The following is a 25,633-nucleotide window of genomic DNA, read 5'->3' as shown; positions in this document are numbered from 1 at the left end:
CCAAATGCCTGCAACAGCCGAGACTGGGCCACACTGAAGCTGAGAACTTAGTCCAGGTCTCCCACGAGGGTACAGGGGCCAAGGACTTGGGCCATCTTCCACTGCTTTCCCAGGCCACAGCAGAGAGCTGGATCAGAAGAGGAGCAGTCGGGACTTGAACTCGTGCCCATATGGGATGCCGGCACTGCAGGAGGCAGCCTTACCCGCTACACCACAGCGCCAGCCCTCAAGTACTGGCTTAATGGCTGCACCACACGCTCGCTTCTACCGCTATTTCAGCTGGTGTACAGTTGTAATTTAACTCAAAAATCTGGAATCTGAATCTGAATCTTTTACCTCTTGAGAGTGGGATCAGTGAGCCAAGAACTCGCTTCAGGGTGAGTAGATGCCTACCCACTGATGGCATGGTACAGCAACAGAATCCTGTACCCTCACGCTTCGTGCGACACGACAGTCGGCACCACTGCCCATGCACTGTCATTGTACTCACTCCTAGTTTTATGAATCTGCAAGACTGAACCAGCTGTTCGTGTGGAGCATAATTCAGTGTCAGACCAAAACACTCACAGGCGTTGGCATTCCTACGCGGGTGTGTTCACCGTGTGACTCCTGCAGCTTTTCTGTATGGCTGAAAACCTGTCTGCATGCAGTCACTGTGGTGGGGGCCAGGAAACTCCACCTGGCTGTGATTCAGCATCTCTAAAACCTGCTGGGGGCCAGTGCTGTGGCGCAGTGGGTTAACGCCCTGGCCTGAAGAGCCAGCATCCTATATGGGCAGCAGTTCGAGTCCTGGCTGCTCCACTTCCGATCCAGCTCTCTGCTATGGCCTGGGAAAGCAGTAGAAGATGGTCCAAGTCCTTGGGCCCCTGCACCAACGTGGGAGACCCAGAAGAAGCTCCTGGCTCCTGGCTTCAGATTGGTGCAGCTCCAGCTGTTGCGGCCAATTGGGGAGTGAACCATCAGATGGAAGACCTCTCGCTCTCTCTCTCTCTCTCTCTCTCCCTTTCCTCTCTCTTTGTAACTCTTTCAAATAAATAAAAATAAATCTTAAAAAACAAAACAAACAAACAAAAAAAACTGCTGGGACCCACCTGCCCAGGAAGAGCACGGCCGAGGACTTCCAGGACCCCAGGTTGCTGCCCCCATCAGAGAATGGGCGGGTGGAAGCTCCCTGACGGAAGCAGATAGGCCTGGGCAAATCCCATCCCTGGGAGGCTTTTTATTTCCTCTTCTAAAAATTTATTTATTTGTCTGAAAGGCAGAGTTACAGAAAGAGAAAGTGAGAGAAAGAGAGATCTTCCATCTGTTGGTTCACTCTTCAAATGGCCACAGTGGCTGGGGCTGGGCCAGGCCAAAGCCAGGCGCTTCTTCTGGGTCTCCCATGTGTGTGCAGGGGCCCAAATGTTTGGGCCATCCTCTGCTGTTTTTCCAGATACATTAGCAGGGAGCTGGATAGGAAGTGGAACAGCCAGGACTTGAACCTGTGCCCATATGGGATGCCAGCGTCAGAGGCAGCTGCTTAACCAGCTACGAGGCTATCCCTTGAATATATTGCCAATCTCTGATCCTAGTTTTCTATCTTATAACATGGGAACAATTATTCCCTAACCCCAAGGGATTGATGTGGGTGTTGAAGGATGTTTGTGCCTAAGCCATGCCTAGGACTCAAGGAATAAAACTCAGTGGTGAAGGGGGCCAGCACTGTGGTTCAGTGGGTTAAAGCCCCAACCTGCAGTGCCGGCATCCCGGCTGCTCATCATTTGTAGTCAATGCGGAAGATGTGTGAGGTTTTTCCAAAGGTCACAAATGTCTAAAAATAAAAATCCCCCTAAGTGGGGCTGTGTGAATCAGCCTGTGTTGGTCAAGGGTCAGCGGCAGAGCAGTCGCCGTGCGTGCGTCCCGGCTGGCCGCACCTGCCCCCTGCTGCACGCTCGTGTGCTCCCGCCCGGGTTCTGGGCACAGAGAGGGCTGCGGACGACCGCACCGCCCTGTGTATCTCTAAAGGGTCTTTGAAGGATCACCCCACAGACAGGCTCACTGTGGGAGGCGAGAGCTTGGCTTCCCCAACAGGGACACTGGGCAGCGGGCACGCGGACAGGAACCCTACGCGGATGAAGACCCCTGGCGCATGCAACCCCCAGTGGAAGGAAACCCCATGCGGCCGGTCACCCCACATAGACAGCGTCCACGTGCCAGCTACAAATCTTTAAACCTTTAACATGCATCCTCTCTAAGAAAAAATAGGAACATTCATGGGTCTACACTGCGATCCCGCTTCGAGAAATCCATTCTACCATTTCACACACACTCCACGGGCAGTCCCCCACCTTCCCCACAAGTCCAGGTGTGTGCGTGTAGGAGTGCGTGTGTGAGTGTCACACGCTAGGGCGGTCGCATCTGTGCAAAATCCTTTGACTTAAAGCACTGCCTCTCCCTCGCTGTGGTGCCAGTTCGAGGCCCGGCTGCTCTACTTCCGATCCGGCTCCCTGCTAATGCGCCTAGACAAGCAATAGAAGATGGTCCAAGTGCTTGGGCCCCTGCACCCGCGTGGGAGACCCGGATGGAGGTCCAGGCTCCTCGGAGGCCGCTGCCACCATTTGGGGAGTGACTAAGGGAATGAACATCTCTCTCCCTCTCTCTCAGTAGCTCTGCCTTTTAAATAAAATAAATAAACCGTGTAAAAGATTTTTATCACGGAAAAAAAAAAAAAGAAACCTAGGGCAGACTCCTTTCTCTTGGGTTTGTGAGCCGTAGTAATAATTTGGTGACATTAAATAATTAATATTTAAACACACGCAAACACTTTGAAAACACGTCTGCTCGGCCATGTAGGAAACAAGTGGCCACGACGCTCTCGGGCTGGAGAAGCGGTGGCAGGGAGGCCGCAGCGGGGCCCCGGGGACGCGGGCAGACGCCGCCCACGGGGAAGCCGCCGGGCCGATGGCCGCGCCGCGTCACAGCCTTGATCCAGGGCCGGCGGTGCCCCCGCCGAGGTCCGAAACCACGCACCGGGCGCCGCCAGCCGCTCCGGCCGCGCGTGGAAAGTAACTGTGTCCCAGGAGCGCGGCGCGGGAGGCGCGCGGGCAGAGGGCCGCGGAGCGCGGTCTCCTCTGTCCGCGTGTCCCGGAACGCGGCGGGACAACGTCACGCTGTACTTGGAGTCGGGACACTTCGGTCAGGGCGCGAAACACGGTCCCGAGCGCGGCCCAGGCTCCGGGGCGCGGGGACCCCGGGCGCGCACGGCCCCACCTCGCCGGGCGGCCCCGCGGAGGGCGAGCACACGACGCGCGCTCGGGTCCCGACCTGGGTCCTTACCAGTCCCGGCGCGAACCAGGCGACCCACTCGGACACGGCGGCGGGCGGCGACGCCCCCTTCCCCACCCTGCTCTGGCAGGCAGCGGGGGCTCCCCGGGATCGGCCAGGCCCAGGGAGCCCCGGGACCCAGGGTCCGCGTGGGGGCCTCTCCCGGGGGTAGCGGCCGAAGCCCGGCGGTGCTCGGGGCTGGCGGCGGCCAGCCCAGGCCCCAGCGCCAGCGCGGCCGCCCCCTGCTCCGGCGGCTGCGCGGGACGGGCGCGAGGCGGGGCCAGCCCGGTCCCTGGGCGACCACTGCCCCCGAGCGCCCCAGCTCGCTAAGCCCCACCCCACTCCGTTTTCTCCTCGGTCTGGCGGTCTGGCCGGGCGGTCTCCCCTCCTCGCCACACCCGCCGGTCCCAGGCACCGGCTTCCCGCGACAGACCCCGGCCCTGATCTGCAACTTCTCCCCCGAAGGGAGCTGAAAATGTTTATTTTGGTGCAAATGTTTATTTAAAATTTAGGTATAGTTTTTGCAACAACATGCCTTCCCGTTAACTTTTTTAAGACCCCACAGTATGCGTGGATTTAAAAAAAATTTTTTTTAAAGATTTATTTATTTGAAAGCCGGAGTTACAGAGAGACAAGAGAGAGCCAGATCTTTATCCACTGGCTCACTCCCAAAACGGTCCCCAGATGGTCTACTCCGATGTCAGGAGCTACTCCTGGGTCTCCCAGGAGGGTGCAGGGGCCCAGGTGCTTGGGCCGTCTCCTGCTGCTTTCCCAGGCCATAGCAGCGGGCTGGATCTGAAGTGGAGCAGCTGGAGCTTGAACCAGCGCCTGTATGGGATGCTGGCATTGCAGGTGGCGACCCCAATAAATTTATCTTTTAACTCCACCCTCCTTGACCTTTCTGAAGTAGTCTGTGTCCAGTGCCGGCCACCTGGTGTGGTCTGAGAAATGCCCCAGAAGCGGCCAGCCCGCAGAGTGATTTGAAGCCAGTGAGGAAGCCGTGGGGATAATCACCAAATATGTGATGGGTGCCTGGCATTCTGGGTGCAAGTGAATCTGTAAGAGGGGAGGTTTCTTAGATTTAATCTTTTTTAAATTTAATCTGTTAAAGACAGAATTAGAGGCAGAGGAAGAGAGAGAGGTCTTCCATCCGCTGGTTCACTCCCCAGATGTCCACAACGGCCAGAGCTGCACCCATCCAAAGCCAGGAGCCAGGAGCTTCTTCTGGGTCTCCCACGCAGGTGCAGGGGCCCAAGGACTTGGGCCATCCTCCACTGCTTTCCCAGGCCATAGCAGACAGCTGGATTGGAAGTGGAGCAGCCGGGACTTGAAACTGCCCATATGGGACGAGGGCACTGCAGGCGGTGGCTTTACTCGCTATGCCACAGCACTGGCTCCAAGAGGGGAGTCCTTGTCACCACAGGTCCAGGCAGGCACAGTTCACAGAGGCCGGTGCTGTGGCTCGGGACATTAAGCCGCCACCTGCAATGCCAGCATCCTGAATCAGAGCGCTAGCTCCAGTCCCAGCTGCTCCACTTCTGATCCAGCACCCCACTAACACACCTAGCAAGGCAAGGGAAGATGGCCCAAGTGCTCTGGTCCCTGCCAATCACCTGGAAGACCCGGATGGAGTTCCTGGCTCCTCTGCCTTCCGCGGTCCCTGGCCCTGACCTATGTGGCCATTTGGATAGAAGATTGTCTCCCACCCCATAACTCTTTCAAATAAAAACTTTTTTATTTATTTATTTTTGACAGGCAGAGTGGACAGTGAGAGAGACAGAGAGAAAGGTCTTCCTTTTCCGTTGGTTCACCCCCAATGGTCGCTGCAGCCAGTACACCGTGCTGATCTGAAGCTAGGAGCCAGGTGCTTCTCCTGGTCTCCCATGGGGTGCAGGGCCCAAACACTTGGGCCATCCTCCACTGCACTCCCGGGCCACAGCAGAGAGCTGGCCTGGAAGAGGGGCAACCGGGACAGAATCCGGCGCCCCGACCGGGACTAGAACCTGGTGTGCCGGCGCCGCTAGGCGGAGGATTAGCCTACTGAGCCACGGCGCCGGCCTTCAAATAAAATCTTTTTAAAAAGAAACGTGTCAACACAGATCAAATGTTAGGGTAATAAGGCTTAAGCTCCTCCAGGGCCGGAGAGCTCAGTGCTCAAATAGAACCAAGGTGAGCTTCAGGTGCACTTGGCCCTACCTGCACAGGTGTTCCTCCTGCAGCCCAGGTGCCTGCTGGCCGCCTCTCTTCCCGGACCCTGCCGAAAACCCGAAGGACAGCTTTGGAGAACACCAGCTGCTTCGGGGGTCTTGAAATAGCAATGAGTCATGATGAAGACTTCCCAGCTGCTCTCGGGTCAGCTGGTTCCTACAGAGCGAGCGTGTGCCCCAGGGAGAGGCCTGCTCTGAACTTGATCCCTCAGCCACCCACGCCTGTCTGCTGCAGGTCACACCTGTCACTCCTCCTTCAGTGCTCCCACCCCCAGCCCACCGTGAACCCAATCTGCACGTGTGAATGGAAGCCTGCCAGGACACAGGTGCGTCCCATCAGTGGTGCCTGCTGTAACTTCCTGTGGGTCTAAGCCTGGCTGGCAGCACCGTCATTCGAAAGTCATTTCTGATGCCTAAGGTAGTTTTGAATTTATTTTTCCCCCAAAGAAACCTTTTACAAACTTCTTGTATTTCACAAATACAACTTTGGGAACATGGAGATTCTTCCCATTGTACCCCTCCTCCTCCTCCCTCTCCTATTCACAGTCTTATTTTTTACTAACATCTATTTCCAATTAACTTTACATATTTTTAAAAAGATGTATATTTATTTGAGAGTTAAACAGAGAGAAAAGGAGAGGCAGAGAGAGAGGTCTTCCATCTGCTGGTTCACTCCCCAGTTGGCCACAACGGCTGGAGCTGTGCAGATCCGAAGCTTCCTCCGGGTCTTCTCTTGCAGGTGCAGGGGCCCAAGGACGTGGTCATCTTCTACTGCTTTCCCAGGCCATAGCAGAGAGCTGGATCGGAACTGGAGCAGCTGGCACCCATATGGAAGGCTGGCACTGCAGCTTTACCCGCTACACCATAGCACCGGCCCCTCAATTTTATACACAAAATATTAACTCTATACTAAGTAAAACAATTCGGTAATTTGTATGAAAAAAAAAAAAGTTCAACAGTTGAGACAAGGGCTGTTCAAAGTCACTGCATCTCGAATTTCATTCTTTAGAAACTTTAAAGAGGCTCCCAAGAATGATACATCTTTTGCAAGCACTTAGACATAAAAATATCTTCCACTTAATACACTAAAATGAAATAAATCTTTGCGAACAAGTTTTACTGTTAACTCTATCTTTGAGGATAGAGGGTCCTGCATGGGAAGTTAGTGCACCGTGACTCCTGTTGTTAAATTTAACAATTAACACTCTCCTGTATGACGTCAGTGATCAACCGAGGCTCCTGACATGAGCTGCCTAGGCTATGGAAGCCTTTTGAATCCAGACTCCAGCAGTATTTCAACAACGCCGTGAGCAAAGTGGAAGTTCTCTCCTCCCTTCAGAGAAAAGTACATTCCTCTTTGATGACCACTTCTTTCCACTGGGGTCTCACCCACCAAGATCCTTCATCTAGGATGTTTTTTTGCCACAGTGTCTTGGCTTTCCATGCCTGAAATGCTCTGGTGGGCTTTTCAGCCAGACCAGAATGCCTTGTGGGCTGATTCTGAGGCCAGCGAGCTACTTAAAGCGATTGTCATTCTATGAGTCTGCTGTGTGGACTGCTTCCCATGTTGGAGCATTCTCTCCTTTTTAACTCTATTATAATCACCAAACACTTAATTCTATCTACATGATCACTTTAACACTTAAAATATGCAGAACTATATAGCTTTACAGTTACAAACTTCATGTCATAAGTACAACTTTAGGAACATGGTGATTCTTCCCACCGTGCCCACCCTCCCACCCTTATTCCCACCCTCCTTCCTCCTCCCTAAATTTTACTAAGATCTATTTTCAATTAACTTTATATACATACGATTCTGAAAGTAATCTTGTGTTCCTCTTGTGCACATTTTGGAATATTTTCTTTATGTTTCACTGTGGAGACTTTGACTACAATGTGTTGCAATGAAGACTTCTTCTGGCCATGTCTATTAAGAGTTCTATGTGCTGCCTGTCTGTATGTGGATGTCCCTTTCTTTCTCCAAATTAGAGGAGCTTTGTTATTTCACTAAGACCTTCTAATCCTTCATCTCTTTCCATGCCTTCAGGAACTCCTAGGACCAGTATGTTGGGTCGTTTGAGAGTATCCTATAGATCTCCAACAGTGTTTTTTAGTTTTCAAATTTCTTCCTGTTTTTGGTCTGACCGTAAAATTTTCTGCAATTTGTCTTCTAAGTTGGATATTCTTTCTTCTGCTTTACGGATTCTGTTGTTAAGGATTTCCACTAAATTTATCAGTCGTTCTACTGAATTCAACATTTCCGGTTTCATTTTATTCAACTCTTCCAAGATTTCATTTTGATTTTTATTTAAGATGCGCATATCTTGGGAGAACTTTCCTTTCAGGTCCTGTATGAATTCCGTTACTTCATGCACTTGCTTCTGACTACTTGTAAGTACTCGTATGCTCAATTTTTTTAATTCCATTTCTGTCAGTTCTTCAGTCTCTTCATTTTCACATTCTGGTATTGAAGTATGTTCTTTTGGGGGCATCCTGTTGTCTTCCTTATTCTTGTTTCTTGAATTCCTGCGTTTATTATTCAGCATTTCTGGAGATACTCGTTGGTTTCTTTGTGAGATGGCACTAATATTCGGATTATTCCTCTGTGGATTAGTGGAACGTCTGCTTTTTCAGTGAATACCTAGAGGCTTGTGCTGGGTGTGGCCAGCTAGCTCTGTTCAGTGCTTCAGGCAAAGCGAGTGTCCAAGGCAACACCCAGCTTGGGCGTGGTCAATCTTTTTTATTTTATCAGAGGGGAAATTTGTTCCGCTCTGTTGGCTTAGTCTCAGGCTCACCACCTCTACCTGTGTGCTAACCCTAGTGGGTCCAAAATTCGTCCAGTCTGCCACAAGGACCACACAGAGGATCTGTGCAGTCCTCAGTGTGAGCTCAGATTCCCCAGCAAGGACCCCCGCCAGGTAACCAGGAAACTCAGCATGTGGAGTCTACCACCGTGACTGCCCAAAGTCCCAGCTACACCCTGTGCCCTCCCACGCGGCCACAGTTTTCAGAGTCAGGAGCACCCAGCTCTGTCAGTTCTCCCTGCCAGACGCAGGCGTCTCTGCTCGGCTGGTTGCAGGGCTCGGACAGCAGCAGGCGCAGCTGTAACCTGTGTCCAAAATGGCGCCCACCCTCTATGGGCCTGTTGCAGGACACCGGTGCACGCTGCTGGGGGAGAAACAGGCCCCCCTGTTTCTTCTCCTCTGGCTTGGAGGTACACTGTCCCGCACAGGGCTCCAAGCCGGACTCCCGCCAGGCTCTCGCCGCAGCTGTATCCCCAGTGCTTGGGCTGCTACAGTCTGGTCTCACCTCACTCCAGGGCTGGTGCAGAGGCTCCCGGCGCTGGGGTCCTGAGCTGTGCGGTCCACACCCTCCGCGTCGTCCACAGTGTCCCTCTAATTCGCGTGGAGTTTCCTCTGCCGTTTTCTCCCTCACTCTTCGCTGAGGCTGCGCTTTTTCCACTTTTTTAAACTATCTGCTAGACTAGAGCGGTGAGCTCCCTCCTTTCTGCGCCACTTAGATCCAGCCACAGCAGCACGCGGGGCTGGCTTCCCGGGGAGGCGGGCTGGGGCGGGGCTTGCTCTGGGGGCGGAGCTGGGTGGGGCTTGCTCTGGGGGCGGGGCTTGTTCTGCGGGCCGGGTCCGCCCCCCCAGCTTTCTGCTTTTGGCGGCAGGGAGGGGCAGCTCGGAAGAGAGATTACAGTGGCAGCCCCACTGCTCTAAGAGTTTGGGGGCTCCTTTATGAAGAAATTGCAGGTCTGAAGGTACACTATTTGAAAACATCTTTTTTTTTTTTTTTTTTGACAGGCAGAGTGGACAGTGAGAGAGAGACAGAGAGAAAGGTCTTCCTTTGCCGTTGGTTCATCCTCCAATGGCCGCCGTGGCCGGCGCGCTGCAGCTGGCGCACCACGCTGATCCGATGGCAGGAGCCAGGTGCTTCTCCTGGTCTCCCATGGGGTGCAGGGCCCAAGCACTTGGGCCATCCTCCACTGCACTCCCGGGCCACAGGAGAGAGCTGGCCTGGAAGAGGGGCAACCGGGACAGAATCCGGTGCCCAGACCGGGACTAGAACCTGGTGTGCCGGTGCCACAAGGCGAAGGATTAGCCTAGTGAGCCTATGTATGTATGGGGGAGGGAAGCGGCAACGTGGCTTAGTGGGCTAAGCCGCCCCCTGCAGCGCCGGCATCCCATTTGGGTGCTGGTTGAGACCTGGCTGGCCCTCTTCCCATCCAGCTCCCTGCTGTGGCCCGGGAAAGCAGTGGAGGATGGCCTGAGTGCTTGGGCCCTGCACCCACGTGGAAGAAGCTCCTGGCTGCTGGCTTTGGATCAGCACAGCTCCGGCCATTGTGGCCAATTGGGGAGTGAACCAGCAGATGGAAGACCTCTCTCTCTCTCTGCCTCTCTGTAACTCTGCCTTTCAAATAAATAAATAAATTTTAAAAAAGAAAAACTATGCATGGATTTCATTTTTTTTGCATCAAAATAAAACTTACATTTTCCCTCCATCTTCCATGAACGTAAAAACAAGAAATTCTATTTATTTGAGAGGCAGGGAGGGTCCGACCACAGAGCGAGCTCTGGTTTGCGGGTTCACTCCCGAGATGTCCATGTCCACAGCAGCTGGGGCTGGGCCGGACTGAAACAGCCAGGAGTCACAGAGAAAATGGTCAATCCCTCGGGGCTAGGGCGGTGGAACATTCCTTTTTTTTTTTCCCCCCATTTCTTCCCCAGGTTCAGCCCACATTCTAAGGTGGCAATGGCAGGCTGTGAGCGCCTGGGGGCTGTGCTCAGGGCGTGTCCCCGTGATTACCTAGGGGAGGTGGTGGGGGTGGGGGGAGTTAGCTGGCCGCCCCTCTGCTGGGGGAAAAGTCGGCGACTGGGGCCTGGGCTCCAGACCGCGGCGGAGCAGTCCCCCCGCTGGAGGAGGCCTTTGTGCGCGGCAAGGCCCGATGGCTTCGCGTTTGCAGCTCGTTTTCGGCGCCTTCGAGCTACCAGTGCAAGGCTGCCTTCCGCCGGCTCGCGGGTCCCCCCTGCACACGTTCTTCTATTTATAAATCTCTAAGGTTAGCGGTCACTTGCAGGAAGCTCTTTGATCTACGTTCAACCGACTCCAGTTTCAAGCCCTCCACTTAATTCCCCGAGTGTTCTGCTTTTACTGACTTAAACTCTTTGATTTTTTCTTTTTTTAAAGGGCTGTTTATTTGAAAGGCAGAGCGACACAGGGAGATCTCACATCTGCTGGTTCACTCCCCAGATGGGGGCAGTGGCCAGGTCCTGGAACTGCACTCAGGTCGCCCACGTGGTCCCTGGGGTGCAGGGGGAGTATAACTGTTAGGTAGGAAAGTCAGTTATGAGCTTATGTGTGTGTGACATACAGGCCCAAAGAGAAGACATCTATGTCCAGCATATGCTGCATCTCAAGGTCATCCCAATGGTGTTTCAGGGGCAGCCCGGTATCTGCATCTCAAACACCCTGCTCCCTTCCTCTGGTCTGATAACATTTGCATCCATAAAGCCCTTTGTTTCAGACCTTCATGAGAGAAGTCTTTCTATTTACATCCAAAAAGCCCTTTGTTCCAAGAGGAGCAGAGGTGGGGAAGCAAGACTCATCTCCTTAAACCCCCCTCCCCCCACCTCAACTGGACGGCGGGCTCAGCCCTCTGCCTCTCTGCTGAGCCGCCCGCCTGGTCTGGCCTGGTGTACTCTCTCTACTAACCCCCCCCCCCCCACCAGTCCGAGCGACTGTGCACTCTCTCTCAGGTCCTGTCTGGAGAGGTGCCCATCCGTTCTTGCAGATGTCCCTACCCTAATAAACTTTGCTACTTTTGCTTTCCACTTCTCTGTCTCTCGCCTGAATTCTTTCTTGCGCGAAGACGAGAACCCTGCCATTTCTCCGGTAACAGAACCAGCTGGAGGAGGGGGCGGCGGGACCGGGGGCTGCTGGGCTTGTGTGAGCCTCAGAGGCCTGGGGCGCGGGAGGAGGGGACGCCAGGGGCCCACGTGGGAGAGCTCAGTTACCAGGCCCAGCTGGAGGGGGCAGGGCTGCCCAGGCCACTTGAACAGGCTTAGCCAGGGGCTCGGGGAGCGCTTCTCTGCGCGTGCGCCTCTGACTTCAATGTGGTTTTCGTTTCCTTTTAAGTTAAAAATTATTTTTCTGAAAAAAATTGAGAGATGTGTTTTGAATCAGCTTTGGATGATGGGTAACACCGAATACAATGCAAATACTACCTAGATAGTTATTTCCCTGTATTGTGCAGGGAATAATGGCGAGGAAGACAGTCTTTACGTGTTCAGTACTCCTGCAGTTTTTTTTAAGATTTATTCATTCATTCATTCATTCGAGAGAGATATCTTCCATGGACTGGTTCGCTCCCCAGATGGCTACAAATTGCCAGGGCCTGGGCCAGGCCAAAGTCAAGAGTCTGAACTCCAGCCCTGTCTCCCACGTGGGCACAGGGGCCCAAGGACTTGGGCCATCTTCTACTGCTTTCCCAGGCCACAGCAGAGAACTGGATTGGAAGTGGAGCAGCTAGTTCTTGAACCGGCACCCATACGGGATGCTGGTGCTTTAGGCCAGGGCGTTAACCCACTGTGCCACAGTGCCATAAATACACCTTTGTGTGTGTTTGTCTGTCTGAAGATTTATTTATTTGGAAGCCAAAGCTACAGTGAGAGAGGGAGAGACAGAGGAGAGAGATCTTCCATCGACTGGTTCACTCCCAAAATGGCCGCAATGGCCAGAGCTGGGCCAGCAGCCAGGAGCTTCTTCCTGGTCTCCCACATGGGTGCAGGGGCCCAAGCACTTGGGTCATTTCCTGCTGCTTTCCCTGGAACATGCTGGATCAGAAGTGCAGCAGCCAGATCTTCAATCAGCATCCACAGGGGATGCTGGTGTCGCAGGTGGAGGCTTAACCCACTAAGCCACAGCACCGGCCCCCGTAGAGCTGAATCCGAGATGTCAAGTCAGGGCTGGTGTTGTGGCACAGTGGGTTAAGCCACCACTTGCAATACTGGTATCATCCATGGGCTCCACTTCTTTTTTTTTTTTTTTTTTTTTTTTTTGACAGGCAGAGTGGACAGTGAGAGAGAGACAAAGGTCTTCCTTTGCCGCGCCTATCCGAAGGCAGGAGCCAGGTACTTCTCCTGGTCTCCCTTGGGGTGCAGGGCCCAAGCACTTGGGCCATCCTCCACTGCCCTCCCTGGCCACAGCAGAGAGCTGGCCTGGAAGAGGGGCAACCGGGACAGAATCTGGCGCCCCGACCGGGACTAGAACCTGGTGTGCCGGCGCCGCAAGGCGGAGGATTAGCCTAGTGAGCCACGGTGCCGGCTAGGCTCCACTTCTGATCCAGCCCCCTGGGCCATCCTGGGCCATCCCAGTGCCTGTATGGGATTCGGGCACTGCCTACAGCAGCTTAACCCGCTGTGCTACGGCACCAGCTCCATAAATACATCTTCTTTAAAAAGTAAAAGGCCTGCAGTCTTCAGACAGACTGCTAGCAAGAGGACGCCCCGCCTGCTGTCACAGAGCCTTGTGACTTTCTGTCTCAATTTGAGTCCTCTTTCCTGGCGCTGGTTAGGAACCTATGGCCCACTTTGGTGCCTGGGTTTAACCTTAGGCTCTGTCCCGAGCTCCAGCCTCCTTCCCTCTGGCATGTACCCTCACAGGCAGCAGGCAGCCCATGCTACCCCTGTGTGCCTCCTCCCCAAGTGCCTGGCTCCCAGGCGTTTGCGGCGTAAACCAGCAGATAGAACTCCTGCTCTCTGCCTCCCAAATAAAGAATAAGTTTTAAAAACCTACATGAGTTTAATGAAAAACATATTCTGGTAATCCATGGAAAATGCATATTATGAAAAAACTCAGCATAGATTTCAAGATCTATTTTTTTTTGCACCAAATGAACCCATACATTTAATTACATTTTTCATGAACTTTTGGAAGTATTCTACATATATATTTTAAAGGCTTATTTATTTCTTTGAAGGTCAGAGTTACACAGAGAAAGGAGAGGCAGAGAGATAGAGAGGTCTTCCATCCACTGGTTCACTCCCCAGCTGGCCACAACGGCTGAGCTGTGCCAATCCGAAGCCAGGAGCCTCTTCCGGGTCTCCCACGTGGGCGCAGGGGCCCAAGGACTTGGGCCATTCTCCACCACTCTCCTGGGCCACAGCAGAGAGAGCTAGATTGGAAGTGGAGCAGCCCGGACTCGAACTGGCACCCATTTGGGATGCTGGTGCTTCAGGCCAGGGCATTAGCCTTCTGTGCCACAGCGCCGGCCCCCAGAAGTATCATATATATATATATATATATATACATATATATATTTTTGATAGGCAGAGTGGACAGTGAGAGAGAGAGACAGAGAGAAAGGTCTTCCTTTTCCGTTGGTTCACCCTCCAATGGCTGCTGCGGCCAGCGCACCGCGCTGATCTGAAGCAAGGAGCCAGGTGCTTCCTTCTGGTCTCCCATGTGGGTGCAGGGCCCAAGGACCTGGGCCATCCTCCACTGCCTTCCTGGGCCACAGCAGAGAGCTGACCTAGAAGAGGGACAACCGGGACAGAATCTGGCGCCCCGACCGGGACTAGAACCCGGTGTGCCGGCGCAGCAGGCTTCACTCTCCAAATGGCCGCAAGGGCTTGAGCTGCACCAATCCAAAGCCCGGAGCCAGGAGCTTCTTTCAGGTCTCCCACGTGGGTGCAGGGGCCCAAGCACTTGGACCATTCTCTGCTGCTTTCCCAGGCCATAACAGAGAGCTGGATCGGAAGTGGAGTAGCCAGGACTTGAACCGGTGCACATATGGGGTGCCTGTGTCGCAGGTGGCAGCCTCACATGCTACACCACAGCACCAGCTCCGAAGTATCCTGTTTTCCACTTGCGATGGGCCTGTCGGGGACGTCACCCGCCATGGTCAGAAAGCGCCCGCATGGGATGCCATGGGCAGAGGCTCCACCCCCGCGAGGCAGGAACCCGAGAGGTGGCCGGCTTCACTCACCTTTGTCGCTCCCCCTCTTCGTGGAGGAACGACACTAAGCCCTGCCTAGGCTTCCTATCCGAGTCACGGCACCATTATGTCGCTCCCCGTCTTCGTGGAGGAGCGACACAGGACCCTGCGCTGTTCTTTCGTCTGCTCGGCCCTCCCCGGGTTTGCTGCTGGTTCTTCCCGGGTTGGCTACCGTCCCTTCCACCTCTGTGGAAGGGCGGTTCCCCTGCCACATTCCCCACTTCCGCGGGGGAGCAGCACACCGCCGGCCGGCTCTCTCGGGGGCTGCACAGGTGTTCCTTCAGATAGATGTTCCTGGTGCATATTGTCTCTCTCCTCCTTTATAGTCCTCTTCCACCAATCCCAACTCTGCTACCCACACGCCGGGTACGCTGCTCTCCTCCAATCAGGAGCAGGTCCTGCTGTTTATTGGTTGAACTGGAGGCAGCTGTGTAGAAGCTGTTACCTCCTCTCCCAGCGCCATATTGTGGGAGAGCAGATGCATAGAATAAGTCTTAATTCCAGTAACTTAGTCTAGTCCGAGTTGCTCCCCACAACCTTGCCTTGCCTTGCCTCGCCTCGGGGCACCGGAGCACCTCACTGCCCCAGCAACAGTGAGGCTGGGGACAGCCCAGACCCCTGCTCCTGCCCGCCATGGCTTCATGGCTCCATGCTGCCCTCAGCCCCAGTAACCGGAGCGCAGTGTCACCTCGGCACTGTACCCAGAGCCTGTCCCCCAGTGCTCCTGACACCGACAGCAATCTCTGATCAGTGGTCTCCGCAGGCCTTGGCAAACACTGCTGCAGCGGCTCCATTCCTTGTACTGGGAGGAGCTGGTATCCTGCAGAGCGCTCTCCCCTCAACCCAGAACATTTGGAGTCTCGAAGTTACCAAGGCAGTAGCACTGCACTTCTGTTTACAAGATCTGGCCAAGGGGCCAGCACTGTGGGACAGGACACTAAGCCACTGCTTGTGATGCTGACGCCCCGTATTAAAGTGCTGGGTCCAGGCCTCTCTGCTTCTGATCCAGCTCCCTGCTAACACACCTGCGAAAGCAGTGGGAGATGGCCCAAACCTCATGTGGGAGACCTGGTGAAGTTCCTGGCTCCTGGCTTCAGCCTGCCCCAGCCCCGGCTACTGTGGCCATTTGGGGAGTAAAGATGTCTCCCACTCTCTGTTGCTCTTTTCATAAAATTATTTGAAAGTCAGAGTTACAAAAGAGAGGCAAAGGCAGACAGAGAGATGCCTTCCATCTGCTGGTTCACTATAAATGGCCACAACAGCTGGAGCTGGGCCAGGCCAAAGCCAGGAGCCAGGAGCCAGGAGCCAGGAGCCAGGAGCTTCGTCCAGGTCTCCCTTGTGGGTGCAAGGGGCCCAAGGACTTGGGGCCATCTTCTGCTGCTTTGCCAAGCACATTAGCACGAGTCGGAAGTGCAGCAGCTGGGACTTGAACCGCCACCCATATGGGATGCTGGCACTGCAGGCAGTGGCTTAACCCGCTATGCCACAGCACTGGCCCCTACAAATAAATCTTTAAAAAAAAATAAAAAGATCTGAAGCAATTTTGGCAAAATAATTACTTTATTACATACAAGTAGCAGAGTCATGCTGCTGATATATTACTCTCATTGCTTACAAGTCAAAATGAAAAATACAATACTCGTAAACGCCACACCATCACAGAGGTCCTGCAGCGTCAGTGCGGGCTGGGGGCCGCCTTGGCACCACTGCTTGACCCAGTCCCAGCCCTGTGGCCTGGAAGCCCGGGGGGTTGAAGTTCACCCCCACAGTGGCTGGGATCTTGCCCGAGTTCAGAGACGGGCATAGGGCTTCCCTGTAGGAACCAAGGGAATTCCTGCACCCGAAACAGGAGGCGAAAAGAGGCCAATGGAACAGAGGGGTTGACGGGGCTGGGGCTGAACCAGAGGGGGCTTCTGGGGGAGGCTCTCACCAGGACCAGTGGCCCCTGCATACTGTGGGGTCCCCCCAAAGCAGAGCAGTAGGTAGACCTGACAGAAGAAGTTTCCAGTAGTTTTTGATACCAGCAGAGAGGCTGTGGCAGGACCCTTGCCAGGGAGGTGCGAGCGCTTGGGTGGGTGTGGGGTCCCAACCGGCTGCGTCAGGCTGGCTTGGAAGCGGGGCGGCCGCTCACGGGGTGGGCCGGACTCTCACGATCACGCTCGAGTTGGTCACGCGAGCTCCGTAGTGGCCGGCCCAGAACTGTGTGTCCTGGCCCCAGTGCTCGAAGGACACAAAGCGGACGCCAGGCTGGATGCTGGAGAACACGTGGCTGACCTGGGGGCAGAGGAGGCCTTGCAGAGCCCAGGCTGGGCGCGGGCACTTCTCCCCGCGGTTAAGACATCGGGGCCACTGGGTTGGGCACCTGGCTCCAGCTTCCTGCTAACGCTGACCCTGGGAGGCAGCAGGGATGGCTCAAGTCATCGGGTCCCTGCCACCCACCAGGACTGAGTTCCCGGCTCCGGCAGGCGTTTGGGGGAACGGACCAGCAGGTGGGAGTTCTCTTCCTGTTTTGCTGCCTCTCAAATCGACATGGCAGATGGAATTTTCCAAAGATGGCAGCTACGTCATCTCCCACTCTACCTGTTCTTCTAGAACCTTGCCACTCCCTCACCAGGAGGAGGCCTCTGAGTCCCTCCCCTTGGATCTGAGTGCAGTGGCTGGTCACCAAGAACGTGGCGGAAGTGGTGCCGGGTGACTTTGGCCAAGTGACTTCCAAGACCAGGACAGGAAAGGAAAAGCAGGGGCCAGCGCTGTGGGTGCAGTGGCTGAGCCTACGCCTGCGGTCCCAGCAGCCCATATGGGCGCCGGTTCCTGTCCCGGCTGCTCAGCTTCCCATCCAGCTCTCTGCTTATGGCCTGGGAGAGCAGTGGAGGATAACCCAAGTGCTTAGGCCCCTGCACCTGCGTGGGAGACCCAGAGGGAGTGCCTGGCTTCGGCTGTTGTGGCCATTTGGGGAGTGAACCAAGGGATGGAAGACCTCTCTTCATTTCTCCCTCTCTGTAACTCTGACTCTCAGATAAAGAAATAAAACCTTAAAATTTTAAAAAAAAAATGCAAAGCAGCTGCTGCTACTCTGCCCCGCCCCTGCGCCCTGGAGCCCACCGCTGCCTGAAGGGCGCTCTGAGCCCAACGGGCGATCACCTGTACCCGCCGCCCTGTGCCCAGCTCCAGCTGCCCACATCTGAAAGCCACTGTGCGACCCTGAGAGTGGCCGCTGTGTGCAGGTGAGCCTGGCGCCAGAACAACCCCAGTGAGAGCTTCTCCCATCACCGACTGGAAGCCCCGAGCGGTGCTAAAACAACTGTGGCCGCTTAGTGTCGGGGGACGGGTTATGCGGCAATAAAGGGTCTTGGGCCCCGCCTCCCTCGCCCTGGCTCCATCAGCACTCACATTAAAGTAAGCATTGTTGTTCCACTGCTGGACAGGGGCCGGCGCGGCCGAGAACTTGTCGAGGACGGCCTGGTTGGCGTCTAGAAGCTGCACATGGAGCTGATACCTGCAGCCGCAGTCGTGCCGGGCTCCCCACCTGCGGGGGCAGGGAGGCCTTGGCGGAGGGGCTGCCACCCACCTCTGCGTGGCTCCTCCCGCACGCAAGCCACTTCCTCTAAGGGCTCTTCTAGCCGGCTAGTGTTGTGGCGCACGGGGTTAGGCATCCCACGTCAGAGCATAGGTTCCAGTTCCGGCTGCTCCACTTCCTATCCAGCCCACTGCTAATGCACCTGGGAACGCAGCGGAAGATGGCCCACGTGCTTGGGCCCCTGCACCCATGAGGGAGACCCGGATGGAGGCTTCAGCCTGGCCCAGTCCTGGCTGCTGCAGCTGTTTGGGGAAAGATCTCTTTTTCTCTCTGTTGCTCTGCCTTTCAAATATACTTTTTTTTAAGCTTTATTTATTTATTTGAAAGGCAGAGTTACAGAGAGGAAGAGGCAGAGACAGAGAGAGGTCTTGCACCCACTGGTTTACTCCCCAGATGGCCGCATAGGCTGGAGCTGCACCAATCTGAAGCCAGGAGCCAGGAGCTTCTTCCAGGTCTCCCATGCGGGTGCAGGGGCCCAAGGACTTGGACCATCTTCTACTGCTTTCCCAGGCCATAGCAGAGAGCTGGATGGGAAGTGGAGCAGCCGGACTTGAACCGGCGCCCATATGTGATGCTGGCGCTGCAGGGGGCAGCTTTACCTGCTACACCACAGTATTGGTCCCTCAAATACACTTCTTAAAAAACTCTTTTAAGGAAGAAACGGGTCTTTGGAGAGCTGCTCTGACCCCTGGAACATGCGGCCTGACCCAGTGACTGCCTGATGGGGACCTTGGGTCACACCAGGTCCTCTACCGGCCACACCCATGTTGACAGCCTGAGGGTGTGAGCTGGCCACTGCTGAAGGACCAAGAACACCACTTAAGGTGGGGGTGGGGCTTTGCGTCAGGCTGAGATTACCACTGGGCCCTCAGCTGAGTGCCCCTGATGGGCAGTATCCTACACATCAAAGCCAGGACCCAGGACGGGTTAGATCTGGACTGCTCGCAGATACCGGCCCAAGCCGGGCTCCCACTCCAGGACTCTCGATCCCGCTGCGGGGAGGATGGGGCCCGGGCGGCAGCCACTTCAAAGCCCCCTGCAAGCTGTTCGGTAAAACTGGGGACCCGGTGATTATCCCGTGATGACATATGCTAGACAGCTGAGGAGTAACGGGGGCCTGAAACTTAACTCCTTGGAACGTCTCCACGCACCCCGGGGTCCAGAGCATCTCGACAGGGTCCCAGCTGTGAAGTTGGCCGCCCCACGGGGCCCCACTCCAGGTCCCAGCCCTCGTTGTGTGGAAACGAAAGATCCGAGGGCTGGAATACACCTGCCCCGGGGTCAAGTCCAAAACGGTGCTCAGGCTCGTGGAGCTCTGCCTGCCTGCGACCGTGGCTGTTACAGCCGCGTCCTGTACAGAGCAGGTGGGGGTCCCGGGGCTCGCCCAAGGCCACTGAGACGCAGCGCCGGGCAGGTGGGCCGGGAACCTGCCGGGACTGGCTCTAGGATCCCCCGCCTGGAGTCTGTCATTCACGGCCAAGACCTGGGCGCGGAAGCCCGCGGGCCGGGCGGCAGAGCTGTGGCCGGGGCCCTTCTCCCGGGGCTCCGGCTGGAGCCAGCCACGGGGAGAGGACGCTCGGGCGGCTTCCAGGGCCACACTCACCAGTCAGAGACACAGATCTCAATCCCGCCGCTATCCAGCAGCTCCGGCCACAGCCCCTCCTCCTCCAGGTCCAGGATCTGCTTCTTGGAGCACCACCTAGGGAGGCGGAGAAGCGGTAAGAACGGCGGCAGGCGGGACCACCCCAGCAGCGGGGTCCGGGGCCGGGGGGCGCTCACCTGAAGGAAGTCACGAAGCAGGTCTGCGAAGGCGCCCCGGGCACCGCCCTCGTGTTCTCCTCCACCACCCAGCCGTCCCCACCGTGTTGCACCATCCACTGCCGCAGGCCCTCTGCAAACAGAAGCTGCTCCAGCACCCCCGCCCTGGGACCCCGCCCCCGCCCCGGGACCCCGCTCCCGGAGCCCACCTTGGCCGCAGGGGTTGCGGATGAGGTTGCGGCCGAGGGGTCTGAGCGCGCAGAAGCGGCCGAGGCGGCAGCACGGGGCGTCGCGGGCCGGGGGTGGGCAGCTGCGCGCGAGCCTCAGCAGGGCGCGGCCGGCGGCGCCGCCGTCGCGGGCCAGGATCAGCAGCCACAGAGCCTGGCCGTCCACCAGGGCGCGCCAGCCGCGGCACACCCGGCGGCAGCGCGCGAGCAGCGCGCGCGGGGGCACGTGGCTCAGCACCAGCAGCAGCAGCTCGGGCGGCAGCCGGCTGAGGTCCAGCGCCAGCTCGGGCTCCGGCTCCGGCTCCGGCTCCGGCCCTGGCGCGGGGACCTCGGCGACCGGGGCCTTGGAGGCCGAGGCGCCCATGGTCCCCGCCTCCGGGCCCGGCTGCGGGAGGGGCAGAGCCCGGCGTCAGCGACCGGCAGCCTCCGCGCCGCGCTCCCGCGGGCCCCGCCCCGGCCTGCCCGCCGCACCCGCGGCCGCGGCGGGACCCCCGGGCCGGCCGGTGGCCTCCGCGTCCTCGCCGCCCGCGGGCCCGGGCCTGGGCGGCCCCGGTGCCCTCGGTGCCCACCCGCGGACCTCAGCGCCTTCCTCCCCTCGCCGCCCGCGGGCCTGGGCGGCCCCGGTGCCCTCCCGCGGACCTCAGCGCCTTCCTCCCCTCGCCGCCCGCGGGCCCGGGCCTGAGCTGCCTCCTGGGCGGCCCCGGTGCCCTCGGTGCCCACCCGGGGACCTCAGCCCCTTCCTCCCCTCGCTGCCCGCCTTCCCCCGGGTCGGTTGTCCCGGGCCGCCCCCCGGCCTCTCCGGACCCCACCTCCTTCCGGCCGCTCTCCGGGAGCGGGTGGGCACGGCGGGGGCCCCAGGTCGCGATCCGCGCCCACCGGCCCCTGGGCATGGTCCAGATTAGGCAGCGACGCGGCCGGCGCGGCGCCCCCGGCGGACCTCCGCGCAGGTACGGGGCGTCCATCCCCTCCGAGGCCGGGCGGGCCGGTCCTGGTGCCGCGCGCGGGGCCGGCGCCCGTCTGCGCCTACATTCGGTGTGGCTACCGGCCGGGCCGCGTCCGCGCTGCGTGGGGAAGGGAGCAGGCCGGCGGAGGCCGGAGGGCGGGGGCCCTGCCCGCGGGAGGCGGCACCGGGGCTTGAACCCGGGCGGGGCGGGTCCCGAGTGTTGCCCAGAGACCTGAGCCTGGATCAAGGTGCAGCTATTTCAGAATAGGTCTCCATTTTATAACTGGGGCCTGACCGGGCCCTGAACCCTAAAGCTCTTGAAAAGAAAAAATAAATAAACTCCCCTTGCGATAAACTCCCCTAGCAACAGCCAATCAGCAGATGGCAGAGAAATACCTACAGCTCCAGGTGTCTCAGGTGGTTAAGGTGACTGATAACATCCTGCAATTTGGCACGTACGCCCTAGCAGCTCAGACCCTATATGTTAGCCGATCAGTTTAAAAGGCATCGAGCCCAAAAGCCATCCAACCACCTTTACTGGGTCCATTCCCGCCGCTGGGTGCACGAATCAGTTTTCAGAGATGTTCTTTGAATTTCCCGCGGAATGAGGTGCTTTGCTGAATGGTGCTATAATGTATAGAATGTCTCTGAAAGCCCTGTAGAAACCCGGTTAACTGAGAGTCGGGCTCTCCATTCGGATCCGCTGTGCCAGTGAGAGTTGAGAGCCCAGGCCTGGACCTGCAATAAAACTCTGGTGTTTTATAGCAGTATCAGCTCCTTGGTGGTCTTCGGGACAATCCAACTGGGCGTAACGTTGCATCCACTAAAATAGAGTATTACAAAAACCAGTGACAGTCGCGCATGAATTTTATTGAAAATGAGAAGCAAATGAGAGGCAAGGTAACCGCTCAGGACCGACCACCAATCGGGACCGACACTCCTTACCAGAGTGCAGCCCCCAACATCGAGTTACACTGGCTTTTTGTTGTATTCTGTCCACTAGGGCTCACAATTTGGAACCTGGCCCCTGGTATGCAGTGAACAATAAAAAAAACCAGAACATGGTTGTAAGATAACAGTTAACAACAACAAACCCAACAACAGGTCCAAGAAACGGTTGTAAGATAACAGTGGAGGACACATTTCGGTCAACCCAGTTCCTGGGAATTGGGGCCCACAGAGTTTCACAAGACACACCCTTGGCCGTCAGCGAGCAAAGCTGATAATGTGCAGAAGCAAGAGGTCTGCAGTGAGCTGTTAGGCCACTCACCCCGTTCTGCCTCCACAGGAGCCCCTGGTTTTAACCCCCAGCATGGGCCTCTGGCCTGGGCTCCTGTGGAGGCATTTTTGATATTGAAATAGTGTGACCCAACTATATGATTGTTAATTTTTTTAAAGGTTTAGGAGCCAGTGCTGTGGCACAGCAGGCCAAGCTGCTGCTCGGGATGCCAGCATCCCATATCAGAGTGCCCTGTTGGAGTCTCGACCTCTCTGCACTTCCGATCCAGCTTCCTGCCAACGCACCTGGGAGGCAGAGGCGGACGGTGCAAGTAGTCGGATCCCTGACACCCACATGGGAGGCCCTGAAGGGTTGCCTGGCTCTGGCCTTGTCCTGGCTCAGCCCTGGCTATTGAGGCCATTTGGCGAGTGAATCGGCAGATGGAAGGTCTCTCTCTCTTTCTCCCTGTCCCTTCCATTCTCTCTGTCACTCTGCCCTTCAAATAAAAATAAATAGATAGACAGACAGATTTTTGGGAAAAGAGGGTTGAAAACATTTAAGGAGACCAAAGGGCAGACACAAAGTCCCCCCTCTTCCCAGTCCCCTGTTCTCCTCCCCGGGGCACTCCCTGTTCGTTCCTGGAACTACATCCCATGTTGCACTGGGAGACATGCAGGCACATTTTAAAAAGTTCATGGAAAAATGCACATTATGAAGAAACAATGCAAGGATTTCATAAACTTTCTGCACCAAAATAAATAGCTTTAAAAAATTTCATCCTGGTCTCCCACATGGGTTCAGGGGCCCATGCACTGGGTCATTTTCTGCTGCCTTCCCAGGATTATTAGCAGGGAGCTGGATCGGCAGTTCAGCAGCCAGGTCTCAAATGGGCGCCCGTGTGGGATGCTGGCGTCACAGGTGGAGGTTTAGTCTGCTACGTGAAGGCTTAACCTGCTACGCTACGGCGCCGTCCCCTGAGCAGCAGAATCCCAGACGTCAAGTCAGGGCTGGTGTTGTGGCGCAGCGGGCTAAGCCACCGCTTGCAACACTGGCATCACCTATGGGCTCCACGTCTGATCCGGCTCCTGGGAAAGCATCAGATGATGACCGAGTGCTTGGGCTCCTGCTACCCGTGTGGGAAACCCAAATGAAGCTCCTGGCTTCACCCTGGCCCAGGCTCAGCCATCGCAGTCATCTGGGGAGTGAACCAGCAGATGGAAGATCTGTCCCTCTCTCTCTGTAACTCTCCCTTTCAAATAAATTAATCTTAAAAAAAAAAAGTGTTTGCATATTGATGTACACATTCTTTTCATTATAAGTATCTTTCCTTTTCTTTCACCTTTAAACTCTGGGTAGGGATTTGTTTACTATTTTAAGAATTGTCTGGGGGCCGGTGCTGTGCAACCGCCTGTGCCATTGCCTGCAGTGCCTGAATCCCATAGGGGCACTGGTTTCAATCCTGGCTGCTCCACTTCCGAGCCAGCTCTCTGCTGTGGCCTGGGAAAGCAGTAGAAGATGGCCCAAGTGCTTGGGCCCCTGCACCCACGTGGGAGACCCAGAGGAGGCTCCTGGCTCCTGGCTTCAGATCAGTGCAGCTCTGGCTGTTGCAGCCATCTGGGGAGTGAACCAGCTGGTGGAAGACCTCTCTCTCTCTCTCTCTCTCTCTCTGCCTCTCTGTAACTCTGCTTATCAAATAAATAAATATTTTTTAAAAATCAAGAAAGAGATGCTACTGTATTAAACAATGTATAGAAAGGATAATGAATGGAATGAAATTGGTTGAGGAATATTAATATATTTTTTTAAAAAATGGTCTGTGGGGGCCGGCGCCGCGGCTCACTAGGCTAATCCTCCGCCTAGCGGCGCCGGCACACCGGGTTCTAGTCCCGGTCGGGGCGCCGGATTCTGTCCCGGTTGCCCCTCTTCCAGGCCAGCTCTCTGCTGTGGCCAGGGAGTGCAGTGGAGGATGGCCCAGGTACTTGGGCCCTGCACCCCATGGGAGACCAGGAGAAGCACCTGGCTCCTGGCTTCGGATCAGCGCGGTGCGCCGGCTGCAGCCCGCCGACTGCGGCGGCCATTGGAGGGTGAACCAACGGCAAAGGAAGACCTTTCTCTCTGTCTCTCTCTCTCACTGTCCACTCTGCCTGTCAAAAAAAAAAAAAAAAAAAAGGTCTGTGGGAGCCTCACTCTCCATAGTAATTCTGACTGAAGAATTCAGGTCCCTGTCGGCCAGTTAGAAGTGGTTAGCATGACTTTCTCTCTGTCTCTCTCTCTCTCTCACTGTCCACTCTACCTGTCAAAAAAAAAAAAAAAAAAAAAAAAAAAGGTTAGCATGGCCGCGGGTCTTAAGACACAGGGGTCAGGTTTGGTGATGGGCTGGAGCAATCCCCTGGAGCTGAGTCTGTTTTAATCTCTCTCTCTCTCTCTCTCTCTCTCTCTCTCTCGTCGGCCCTTCGCGAGGGACAGGAAAGGCCCTGAGGTGGCTGAGGGATTGCAGTTGGGCACGACCTGGAGTTTTCTGAAAACCTCTTGGCAGGACCCGGGTGCCAGCAAGCACATGTGGGCGCCGGGCTGGGACGTGCACTTTGTGCTGGGAGTGGCGCTCCAGTGGCCGGCTGCGGTCTGGGGCGAGGCCCTGGGGCCGGGCTCCACGCCCCAGCGAGTCCTCTCTTTACCCCAGAACCTGACAAGATCTCTGTCTCTCTGTACCTCTAAATTCTCTCCTTACCTCGCCAGATCGCCTCAGTTCTTACAAACCCCAAGTCCCGGTCCCATCACTGGCATTTCCTAGACACCTGGTTAGTTCTGGGTCAGGGGCTGGGTCTCGCTTCTGCAGACAGGACGGCTGTTCCATCCAGACGCCCAGCAGGTGCAGCTCTCCGTGTGGCCTGAACTTGGGCCAGACCCCTCTGTCGGGCCCTTCCCACGCAGTACCTCAGGGAAGCTGACTGGAGAGAATCTTTATTCCCCGCCCCCACCAGGCTCCTTTATTGCTTCACCTGCCTCGTCACTAACCTAAGCAGTGGCCAGGCCTGCTGCCTGCTCTGCAGACTACGGCTCAGAACACCGTGGCTACAGCCTGTGCGTGAAGGCTCACTGTAGAAAGCAGGCCCGTGAGCTAGGACTCCAGGTTAAGAGGTGCAGAACAACCGTTTCTCTTCATGGAGGGCAGCAAGGCGAGGGTAGATATGGACCAGGCAGAGGCTCGATTCCAGCACGCCACCGGTCAAGGGAACTGACCGCTCCCTGCACGAGCTGTGCTGACAGATACACACCCCAGGTTATGGGCAAGGCTGACACGTGCTCATCCCACCTGCACCTCCCTCCCTGCCGGGCGGGCTCCAGTGCAAGTTCAGACGGCAGAGGCATCGAGGGTTCTGGGAGACGTCTCGGACTCA

General features: G+C 56.3%; 1 protein-coding gene and 1 long non-coding RNA gene across 6 annotated transcripts; one reads left to right on the top strand and one right to left on the bottom strand.

The window, feature by feature from the left end:
- Positions 1-7,938: 7,938 nt before the first annotated feature.
- Positions 7,939-22,419, bottom strand: FBXO27 (F-box protein 27). 5 transcript variants are annotated; one of them, XM_070062237.1, is made up of 6 exons: positions 20,883-22,419; positions 20,056-20,458; positions 19,868-19,979; positions 19,692-19,787; positions 17,902-18,037; positions 7,939-11,666 (listed from the first exon to the last, which is right to left on the bottom strand). In XM_070062237.1, exons 1-6 carry the CDS (start codon positions 21,033-21,035, stop codon positions 11,652-11,654), a joined length of 915 nt encoding a protein of 304 aa, XP_069918338.1. In that variant the 5' UTR covers positions 21,036-22,419; the 3' UTR covers positions 7,939-11,651. The 5 variants fall into 5 exon arrangements, 4 of the variants coding, with proteins under 4 accessions (XP_069918338.1, XP_069918339.1, XP_069918337.1 ...); XR_011383940.1 differs by lacking the exon at positions 7,939-11,666 and adding an exon at positions 16,053-16,785 and having other exon boundaries at positions 17,902-18,330; XM_070062238.1 differs by lacking the exon at positions 7,939-11,666 and adding an exon at positions 16,053-16,902.
- Positions 20,897-24,034, top strand: LOC138846449 (uncharacterized). Its single transcript, XR_011383941.1, has 2 exons — positions 20,897-21,020; positions 22,415-24,034. It is a non-coding gene; the product is annotated as an uncharacterized lncRNA (long non-coding RNA).
- Positions 24,035-25,633: the final 1,599 nt, after the last annotated feature.

Source organism: Oryctolagus cuniculus, chromosome 18, assembly GCF_964237555.1.
Source record: "Oryctolagus cuniculus chromosome 18, mOryCun1.1, whole genome shotgun sequence".
NCBI classification, from domain to species: domain Eukaryota; kingdom Metazoa; phylum Chordata; class Mammalia; order Lagomorpha; family Leporidae; genus Oryctolagus; species Oryctolagus cuniculus.
Note: the sequence above shows the minus strand (reverse complement) of the source record. Positions and strands in the feature narration are given on the sequence as shown.

Bases quoted from the DNA above. Each gene is read 5' to 3' on its own strand.
- FBXO27 (XM_070062236.1), bottom strand. From the start codon at position 21,035: ATGGACGCCCCGTACCTGCGCGGAGGTCCGCCGGGGGCGCCGCGCCGG. The intron at 19,788-19,867 runs GTGAGCGCCCCC...CCGCCTCCCTAG, and splicing joins TGCTTCGTGACTTCCTTCAG to GTGGTGCTCCAAGAAGCAGA. The intron at 18,038-19,691 runs GTGAGTGTGGCC...CTGCCCCCGCAG, and splicing joins GAGATCTGTGTCTCTGACTG to GTGGGGAGCCCGGCACGACT.